The sequence below is a fragment of the Pagrus pagrus genome (genome assembly GCF_965226575.1).
Source record: "Pagrus pagrus genome assembly, chromosome: 3".
In the NCBI taxonomy this organism is placed as follows: domain Eukaryota; kingdom Metazoa; phylum Chordata; class Actinopteri; order Spariformes; family Sparidae; genus Pagrus; species Pagrus pagrus.
Genome location: NC_140187.1, coordinates 17,159,027 through 17,170,027, shown reverse-complemented (window position 1 = coordinate 17,170,027; position 11,001 = coordinate 17,159,027). Strand labels below are relative to the sequence as shown.

At 39.0% G+C, this 11,001-nt stretch overlaps 1 protein-coding gene across 1 annotated transcript; it reads left to right on the top strand.

Moving 5' to 3' along the window:
- Nucleotides 1-298: 298 nt before the first annotated feature.
- On the top strand, nt 299-10,955 carry LOC311254809 (inter-alpha-trypsin inhibitor heavy chain H3-like; the record flags this gene model as incomplete). The annotated part of the gene is made up of 15 exons (XM_084348807.1): nt 299-370; nt 1,047-1,207; nt 1,318-1,422; nt 2,282-2,444; nt 2,565-2,675; nt 3,643-3,771; nt 4,586-4,702; nt 4,906-5,074; nt 5,165-5,275; nt 6,034-6,215; nt 6,365-6,544; nt 6,624-6,745; nt 10,142-10,392; nt 10,479-10,496; nt 10,951-10,955. 15 exons carry the CDS (start codon nt 299-301, stop codon nt 10,953-10,955), a joined length of 1,896 nt encoding a protein of 631 aa, XP_084204933.1.
- Nucleotides 10,956-11,001: the final 46 nt, after the last annotated feature.

The following is an 11,001-nucleotide window of genomic DNA, read 5'->3' as shown; positions in this document are numbered from 1 at the left end:
TATCTATGTAATATAAACATGCAGGGGGGTGTTGCAAATATGTGTAATGAGCCATTTTCATATTATATGTTGATTACACTTACTGAGCGAAGCAGAAGGAGTTTCATACCGAAAAAATACTTTTAACTATTTTTTTAAATTTTTTAACTTTAAAATGGGTCAATTTGACCCGCAACATAACAGGAGGGTTAAATAAACAAACCAAAAAATCCCTTATGTACACATCAATGCCATCCTTGTCTGTGTGAGTTTAAAAGACAGGTTCAGCTGCCTGAGTTGCACTCTGGTGGGAGCCATCATGGAGAGAGCTGTGGGGAGAATCGCCTTCTTTGGGCTGCTGCTGGCATTGGTGACCACACTACCAAACAAGGTGAGGTCACAAAACTTAAAGGACAGAGCAACACATTGGAAAGAAACTGAATCTTTTTATGTCTTATTGCAAAATAATTGACCGATATCTGAGGATTGTGCTTGATTTTTTTTTGTATCTCAGCATCTTCAATCAGCTGCAGCACATTGAACTTTGTCTCTGAAAAAAACATCAAAAAGCACAGGTTGAAGGACCGACTGGTTCTTCACCCTCAGTGTTGTTTCATATTGTTCATATGTGTACTTGTGTGTGCTTGGTATATTCTTGTTGTAGGGAAAAGGTCACATGAAGCTGATCCAATGATTTTAGGGTTAAGACTAATGTTTACTAAAGGTTTGGGTTAAGGTTAGTTTATGGTAAAACTCCAGGGAAATCAATGCAATGTCCTCTCAAATCACAAAAACATGTAATTGTATGTATAAATGTGTATTTCTCATTGGAATAAAACTACACATTGGGGGAAGGGGGACTTATAAAAGAAATAACCAGCTTAGAAAACTTAGGGAAAAAACCCCAGATTAGGGTGTTTCTCTAGTTAGACCAATGAGATTTCACTGATGACCACCAACACCTTGTTTTTCATCAACATCTGATCTTTGGTCAGCTGGATGTCAGCCAGCGAGATCAAAACGAGCCATTACTTTTATTGTGAAATGTGCATCCTGTATTTGCTCAGGACGACTGGGACATCTACAGCTTTCACATCAACTCCACAGTGACCAGCCGTTATGCCACCACTGTCATCACTAGCCGTGTGGCCAATCGTATGGACGAGTCAAAGGAAATCGAATTCCAAGTCCGGATTCCCAAAAACGCCTTCATCAGTAAATTTAAGATGTGTGTGAAAAAAAAAAGATCTGTGGTTATTTATAGAAATGTGTACATAATTATACATTAAAGTGTAATCGATTAATATAAATCAAGATTTTTCCTCCGTGTTCATCCAGGCTAATAGACGGCCAGGAGTATTATGGTGTTGTGAAACCTAAAGAGCAAGCTCAGCAGCAGTACACTGAGGCGGTGTACCGTGGCCAAAGTGCTGGGATTGTCAGGTACATCGATCAATGGATTCGCTTCTTGCCAGGTTATATAACAGCTTTTTAATGTTGTATTTTGGAGAAGAGCCTTGGGTGTCCTTTCTCAAATGTTTGCTTTTTTCACAGCAATATCTAAAAAGTAGGTTGCTCCATGTTCGTGCTCCAAAACCATGTTTGCCTACCTCTTTTCCTATAGCAATGACAGAAAGCTAACTAGTTCAATAGGCGCCATCATGGTAGGCCTAAGTGAAATATTGAAAACATTACTCGTTTGAGTTACTAAGTCATTAGTTTCTGAAAGTTTCTCATTATTTTGGGATAATGTCATTATTTTGAGTAGGTCATTTTGGTTATTTTGAGAGTTATGAATTAATTTGAGATACTTATTCATTACTTTTAAGATACCAATTAATTATTTTGAAATTCTAAGTCATTATTTTTGAGATACAAAGTCCTTGAGTCCTTGAGTCCTTGAGTCCAGCCTGGGCCCTTTGCTGCATGTCACCCCCCCTCTCTGTCACCCTGTTTCCTGTCATCTTTCTGAAGCTGTCCTATCAATAAAGCCATACAAAGGCCCAAAAAAACCCCAAAGTCATTATTTTGGAAGAAATTCTCATTATCATGACTTGCCGAATCTTTTTTTTAAATCACGGAAATTGGCTTCCATAACTTACACATCCTAGGGTCTGTAAAATCATTCAAATGAAACAATCTTAGAGGGAAAATTCACTCTTTACTTGAGGTTCTCACAACGCATATCCACACTGGCCATTACTTGTGATAAGAAGTCCTAAGTAGGCATTGTTTTCATTTTAATATGTCACCAGACAGAAGGGGGTGGGCACTAATGCGATGATTACCGTCCATGTTGTAGTTCTGTAGGGAGAACCCTCGAGGAGTTTAAGACCTCTGTGACTGTGGCTGCTCACAAAAAAGTCACCTTTGAGCTCACGTATGAGGAACTGCTGAAGCGTGGGCATGGCAAGTACGAGCTCCAAATCCACACTCGACCCATGCAGCCTGTCAAAGACTTCAAGGTGAGTCTTTCCTGACTCTGTTCTCTATACTCTATTCAATGAACATCCAGAACGGCATCCTCTATGTTCAGAACTTCTTACTCTTTTATTTATTTATTTATTTTTCATTCTCAATGCCAGGTTGATGTGTACATTAATGAGGAAGCTGGCATCAATTTCATCAAGATTAAAGGAGGACTAAGCACCAAAGCCCTGGCCAAAGCCATCACCAAAACACATGCAGACAAACAGGTACAGCATGCACTGGTGCAAAGTTATGAGTTCTTGCGCGTCATACATAGAATGAACTTGACTATTACATTAACATCCTTTTCTTTGATAAACTCAAAGTAAAGGGACTAAACCAATTTGAGTCGTCAGCCATTTCAGCATTTCGTAAATGCGATTCTTCTTCAGGAGATTATTTTTCTGATTGCACACTGGTGCTGTAATGTTGGTAAATTCTTAATAAATACATTAATAAAAACTAAATTTCAGGTGGTAATGTGCGAATGGAGATAGTGACTGTAAGAATATTACTGAGATGCTATTAGAAAAGCATTATATTATTCTGATACCAAAAGTAATGTGTTAATGTACTCAACACTGTAGAGACAATAAAGTTGAATGTAATCACTTTTAAAGCTGCTGCAAGGAACTTTCATTTTGTGTTGATTCTGGCGGCCCCTGTGGACAAAAGCAGTATGAGCACCTCCACCTCTTGTGGTAAAAGTCTTGATCTGGTTAGTGGGTGCATTTGATTTGAAAGCTAGTTAAGGAAAGAGCTGTTTGCAGGATGCATAACAATGAAGTAATGTATCGGAAAGAGCAGCTTCTTTCCTCAGGCTGTGAGACCCCTCAGTTCATCCTCAGCACTCTATCAGTTTTAATATCATGACTAATCTGACCTGACCTGGACCTCGTTCAAGGAGAAGTCTCGCTCTGAAATCTCAAAGTTGTTGTAGGAAGACGACGGTGGAAACGTGTGTCACAGTTGGAGAGAGGAGTTCGGAGTTCATCTTAATTTACTGCCAGCAAGAATTTATTTCCAAAATCATTCAAATGGTCATGGCTGAGTATTCAACTGATTTTGACATTAGCTAACCTGTATTTTCATTTTTTAAATTCACTCCTATTCTTGTTCTGTCATTGTTTTGTCGTTTTGTCTTGCAATTTATAAAAACAAAAGTTTTTATAACCTGATTCATCCTGTTTCTAGGCGTGGGTGTATTTCTACCCGACAGAGGACCAACAGAAAACATGTGACAGCTGTAGCGATCAGGGAATGAATGGAGACTTGGTTATTGTTTATGATGTCAACAGGGACACCTCTCTGGGAGACATCAAGGTACAGCAAGAGTTCATTTTCTGGAACATTGTTGACTTTAAATGGTTACTTAGCATTGTGCCTAAATAATCTGTAAGAGCTAAGAAAAAAAAGTAATGGAAATGTAGATCTTATCTTGTTGATGAAGGTTCTCAGTCATTCAGGTCATGGTCATTCTAAGTGCTGTATCGTAGGCAACTGGACTTGTGTCAGTTTCTTGAAGACGTTTCACCTCTCATCCAAGAGGCTTCCTCATCAACTGGAGGGGAGCTGCAGGCTTTAAAACTCTGTGTGGGAGTGTCCTTACAGAGTCGTTAAGGACACGTGTGAGCTCTGAGTTTCAGAGTTGTTAGGGCCACTTGTGGGTTGTTGGTCAAACCGGCCTTCATGTGGGTTGCTAGGGCTAGGTGAGCCCAGGTGTGAATAGTTGTTAAGCTGTCTGGGGAGAGAACTCAGTACAGCATTGTAGGTGGGTGATAAGTAATGTCTTAGGCCACCTCCTCCTCAAAGACGGTCGTTCTAGTTTGACATAGATGGATTCTTTTACTCCTCTTTCAAACCATCTGTCTTCTCTGGCCAAGATGTTTACATGTTGTCCTCAAAGGAATGATTTTTCTCCTTCAGATGTAAATGGACAGCAGAGTCTTGACCTGAGGAGTTGGCCCTCCTGTGTTGTGCCATTTGTTTATGGAGATGGATGAGAAGTGAAACATCATCGAAGAAACTGAAACATGCCCAGTTGCCTGCGATATGGCACTTAGAATAGGTCTTATCTTCTGCTGTCTTTTCATCAATCTTTTCTAACCAAGCGAATGTTCTACTTACTCCCTGGAAGAAATCAGCTGGGTACTTTGTTCATCACTTTGCTCCATCTAATCTTCCCCGCATACCAAAAAATGTTGTCTTCGTGATTGATCAAAGTGGGTCAATGAGCGGCAGGAAAATAGAACAGGTATGATTATTTTTTTGGTTTGTTTTGTGACTGATTGACACTATAGCATAAGAGGAGTTTTAAGTTTATTGGTGTATTATTTTGCTGATGTACTTAACAGACAACTTTATTAACTACAAGATTTAAGAACAAACATGAAACAAATATTATAACGGTTTCTTACATCTATAAAAGTTCTAACGTGTTAATTTGTTTTTGCTCAGACCCGCATGGCATTAATCCATATCTTGAGTGACCTGGCAGAAGATGACTTCTTTGGTCTTATCACTTTTGATAGTCAACTTTTTCACTGGAAACGAGAACTTGTTCAGGCCACTGGAGCAAACCTGGAAAGCGCCAGGTCATTTGCACGGAATATTAGAGATAGAGGAGGTGAGATTTTTAATAACAATTGTATTAACAGATGGAGCATTTGACAGCAGAAAGGCAGTAATGAAACATTTTATCATTCGTTCATTTCAGCCACTGACATTAACGGAGCAGTGTTGGAAGGAGCACGTATGCTAAATGCACATCCAAGAGAAGGTTCAACCTCTATCCTTATACTTCTCACCGATGGAGACCCGACCTCAGGTTACAATACAACATACATACACATAAATGTGTACAGATATAAGACTTACTTACTTCTCGACTTACTTTTCACATTGGTTGTACTGGGGCACCAGTGCATAATTGAGGTGCACCTTAATTTAATTTCTTTACACATTATGTTAATGATTGTAAACAGAAATAAAAGTGCCCATTGATTGGCATCATTTAAATCACTGCACACTCAACAAGAAATTGGGATAACAACAACTTAAAAAAAAAAAAAAATGTGGTTACAAAGTGCTGATGTTTATAAAGCTTGACAAACTCAAATATAGCAATCAACCTCAAACCACTATATGCTGACAAAATAATCCATAGAAAATATGTTTATATGCTAATATTTGTTCAAAGGCAACTGTCTGCACACCCAGTTTATTTGTGTAGCACATTTTATATTGCCAATATCATTTTTTTCAAAAATCACACCTGCTAAATTTCAGGTGAACCGGTGCGACCAATGAAACTATTTAGTCACGGTTTTTGAGAGCTTGTGCAACCCAAACAGTCGCACCCTGGAGCCCTGACTGGGTTGACAGGAGTCTTTTTCCCAATACCCTCTCCTGTCAGTGAGCTAAAACCCAACCTTGTGGGACTTTGAAGATCATGGACAATTGAATAATTTAACGTTAACATTAATTAAAATTAAGTGTACAAAATCTGTCCATGTACACACTGTAACTTCTACTAATCACAGGATAGTTGTTTGATTGTGAACAAGGCGTCTTGTGTTTTTGCAGGGGTGACAAATCTTGAACAAATAAGGTCAAACGTGAGAGGGGCTATTAAGGGCAAATTCCCACTCTACTGTCTCGGATTTGGTTTTGATGTCAATTTTGAGTTTCTTGAGAAGATGTCGCTGCAGAATGATGGTGTGGCCCGACGAATTTATGAAGACTCTGATGCAAATTTACAACTGAAGGTATTTTAAATCACTTGTGCTTCCCACATTATAAACACTTCTGATATTTGACATGTCTTCATTAATAAAATTGATCATGGTCGGCTGTGGAGGGATTCAACATTCATGTTGAATGTCATACTGAATGTGTCCATACTGAATGTCAACAGGGTTTCTATGAAGAGGTGGCCACTCCTCTGTTGACAGATGTGACAATGATCTATATCAGTGGGACCAATCTAACCCAGACAAACTTCAGCCAGTATTATAATGGCTCTGAGATTGTGGTGGCCGGTCAGATCACTGATAACAACATTGAAACCTTCACTCCACAAGTTGTGGCCATTTCGGTAAAGATTGATCCACACTACACATCGGCTGTAATGTATGTGTGTGCAGTCAAATAACAATTCATTTGGATCATGACAGAGCAATAACAGGATGGTGTTCTCTGAAACAAACACCACTGGTGTGTCCACTGGAACGATGACTGACCACCACATGCAACGTGTTTGGGCCTACCTCACAGTCAAACAACTTCTGGAAAAAGAGTGAGTGTGACGTCGATCATCTTTTCTCTTTGTTCTTATTTGTTGTACATTATTTATCAGAGAGATGCAAACCTCATATTTCCATTGAATCAATGAATTGTTGGCCTAAAGAATGTAATGAAAATGAAAAGGACAAATACAGCAAAAGGTCCATTGGAAATTCCCTGATCCCAAGTTTGATGTCTTTAAATTGTTTATTTTGTCTTACCAACAGTCTAAAATCCAAAAGATTTTAATTTACAATCCAGTGAAACCAATTAAATCCTCACATTTGAAAAATGGTGACCCTCAGAAAGCAATTTCGATGTAACGGGGTTAATTGGAACTTCTGTGTGGTTTGTTCTTCTGTTGTAGGCAACTGAGAGTTGCAAATCTTTCATGTCATGTTGCGAGGCCCTTTAAACGATTTATTCAATCATCAAAATTGTTGTTAAATAGTTTTTTTTTGTCAATCAGTTGACTATTCTCTAAGCCGCCCTAGCTGCTACATCTTTAAAGGTTTCAGTTTCCACAAGACACAAGTAGTTTTGGTAGCAATGGCAGATTTACTGCTCCAGATTTGCAGTTTGATTTCTGATACAACGGGTTTTAGATTTCACACGGAAGTAAACAAATGCAGACTTCTCAATTCGACCGTGGACTGTCCCTATCAGATTTTATAGCTAGCCTAAGCTGACGTTGATGCATGGGCGAGCGGTCATAATTAGCTATAAATGCAGTGCATGCCCAAGCCCTTCAATAAAAATAATTGAAAATATTAATCTGGCAGTGTGTTCAATTAGTTCTACTGTTTTGGTCTTAAATCCGTGCCTAATCTGTCCCGTTTTGCTTGCGAAAAGCTGGAAAGCTGACAGCTTGTTTCGCGCATGCGCACTGTCACACCGAGTAGTACAGTTACTGCTAGAGGCTGTGTTTACTGTAGATGAGCATTTTGAATGGCAAAAAAGCTGTCAGTGAAGCAGCTTATCTGCCAACGCGCATGTGCAAAACTGACTTGTTTGAATTGTCGGGAAACTGTCAGTGGTTCATTTCATCGTGTAGCCTGGTCAAAATGAGTGAAACTCATACGGCCCGACCCCCCCTCCCGTCAAACGATCCGGTCTGACAGTGACATATTGCCTGTTCATTCATGAAAACCATCTTGAAACACTCTCAGTCAAACAAGGTGGGGAATGAGAAATCTGCGGCGCTACTAGCCTAGTTCGCTCATTTTAAAAACACACCGGCAGCAGCGCCTACTGATCTGAGATGTGTCACGTGAGTTACTGTAAATGCTGTGTGGAAAACCAGCTGTGGTCTGTGATTACATCCAAGATGTAGCCGGCCATGAAGGTCCCGTCCTGGCATGTAGGCTCACCAGAACCCGCACGCCTTGTTGAGAACAGTCTGTCGATCGCATTCAGTGACCAGCTTAGCAACTCCATCATGGACCAATTGATTCTCCTTAGTGTCTCGATTACAAGAGTCAGTTGAGTTCTTCACACAAGTGGATATTTGTACTTTTCAATGTCAGCTATTGTTTAGGTACAATTGGTTCTTGTTTTTTATTTATTATTATTATTATTATTATTTTTTTGTTTATTCTCCCATGCAGTCTCAACATAGCGTCTGCTGATTCCTGCCTCTGACCTTTATCAAACTCTCTTCTTGGGTCAGTCTGTAACGATTAATAATCATATTTACATACTTTTTTTTGAAAACACTCAGTTTTGCAGATTTTTTGACCTCCTCATCAAGATCATTCCATTGTCTGACATCCGTGACCGACATGGTAAAAGATTTTAATGTAGTTCGTACCTTTTTCTGCCTGAAAATCAAATTCCCTCTCAGATTGTGTCCCTCCTGTCTGTTTAGGAATAGTATTTGTAGGTTGTGAGGGAGGCTTTTGTTGGCAGCCTTGTACATCATCTGTACTGTGCGGTAGTTTATTAAGTCATATAATTTGAGTATTTTTGATTTGATAAATAATTGATTTGTATGTTCCCTGTAGTTGGCAAAATGTAGACTTCTCAAAGCTCTTTTTTGTAGTATTAGCAGGGGATGTGTGCTACCTTTATAAGTGTGTCCCCAAACCTCTGTACAGTATTGTAGGTGTGGAGAGACTAGTGCGCAGTACAACAGATAAAGTGCTTTTTGATTTAGTAGTTTTTGTGCTTTCCAAAGTATGGACACACTCCTGGCAAGTTTACTTTTTAAGTGTCTTATGTGTGGTTTCCAGCTTAACATGTCATCGATAATCACTCCCAGCACTTTGTATTCACTAACCCTTTCGATATTCACTCCATTAACTTGAATGTTAATACTCTTCTTGTAGCCTTTTTTCCCATACAGCATGTATTTAGTTTTCTCTAGATTTAGTGATAGTTTATTTATATTAAACCACACATGAAGCTTGGCCATTTCATTATTGACTGTTTCCACTAATTGGTTCAAGTTGTTCCCAGAACAGAAAATATTTGTATCATCTGCAAATAATATTAGTTTCAGAATATTGGATACTTTGCATATGTCATTTATATATAGTATAAACAGCTTTGGACCCAGTACTGACCCCTGTGGGACCCCACAAACTATGTCCAAGCAAGTTGATGAGTTCTCTCCCATTTTAACATATTGGGATCTCTTGTGTAGGTAGCTCTTGACCCATTTCAGTACTATACCTCTAATACCATATCTCTCCAGTTTAGCTATCAAAATATCATGGTTAATTGTGTCAAATGCTTTTTTTAGATCTATGAAGATTCCTATTGAATGTAATTTTTGGTCAACAGCATCAGTAATGATTTCCACAGACTCAGTTAGAGCTAGAGCAGTTGAGTGTTTTTTTCTGAATCCATATTGGCTATCGTATAGCAGATTGTGTTTGTTGATGAAGTTATCTAGCCTATTGTTAAATAGCTTCTCTAGAATTTTAGACAGTTGTGGCAGTATTGAGACTGGTCTATAATTAGTAAATTCGTGTATGTCACCCTTCTTGAACAGTGGCACCACTTTTGCAACTTTCATTTTGGTGGGAAATATCCCAGTTTGGAATGACAGGTTGCAGATATATGTAAGAGGTGAAATGATTCAATCTAATACTGTCTTTATTAGTTTCATGTCGAGGTCATTGACATCAGTGGATGTTTTGGATACGCATTTGTTGACTAGGTGTCTAATCTCTATGTCCTTCACTGGTGTGAGAAACATTGTGCTCGGATATTTGCTGAATTTGACAAAAAGTAGTATTGGAAGAATTACAATCAGAATAGCTGACCCTGCCTGAATTGAAGGGGAAGCCAAACAGCCTTTGAGGATAGCCTACTACAAAAATATTATCAAAAGACAACACCAGCATACACACCATAGCCGTACTTTACTGCCATGTCTAAAACACTTCCACAATTTGTGACACAGGCTGCTTGTATCTGGACCCGAGAAGAAGAGTGTGATGGAAGAGGCTTTGAGGCTGTCGCTCAAATACAACTTTGTGACACCACTCGCATCCATGGTGGTCACCAAGCCTCTGGGGGAGACCACAGATGTGCTCCATAAACCCAAAGAAGGTGAAACACCACCAGTAGGGTCTGGTCTGCCACTGAATCTTCCACCTAGACAATCCAGTCCACCCATGCATTACCCAGCCAGTGGAGGCAGGGCAGGCCAACGTAAGCAACACAAATGTAAACAAAACAGACACAATGCCAAATCAGCTCTGTAGAGCATCTCTTCTCAACATTTTCTCTGTTAGCAGGGCCAGCTGCAGTTCCAGGTAAGAAACGCCGGCTTATGAAATCAGGTGGGGGCAATTGCAATGATTGCAATACACTTATTGCATTTCATAAAAACTATAAATTCCCTTCAACTTTTCAACTGACAAATTAAAAACAAATATTAATCATTCAATTGATTTGAACATTCATTGCTAATACCTGTGTCATGCAACACTGAAATGCCAATACATTTTTCTCCAATACAAGCTAATGTGTCAACATCAAAAGTATTTTAATGTAAATGAATAACTGAATATTATTTTTTGGACAGGAAGTGGACATTTTTCTGGATACGGTATGTACACTTAAGCACTGTTATGACACGACAGATGACAGACATAATATAATATATTGTGTATATGTATTTTTTCATTTTTTTTATTCAAGTATGTTTTATATGTCTGTTAAGGCTATAGCCTACAGCATATACTCTCACACGTAAACCTTTGTCAGGTTGAGGGTTTTACACAGAAGGGACCCAAAACAACATGGCAGGCAGGTTAA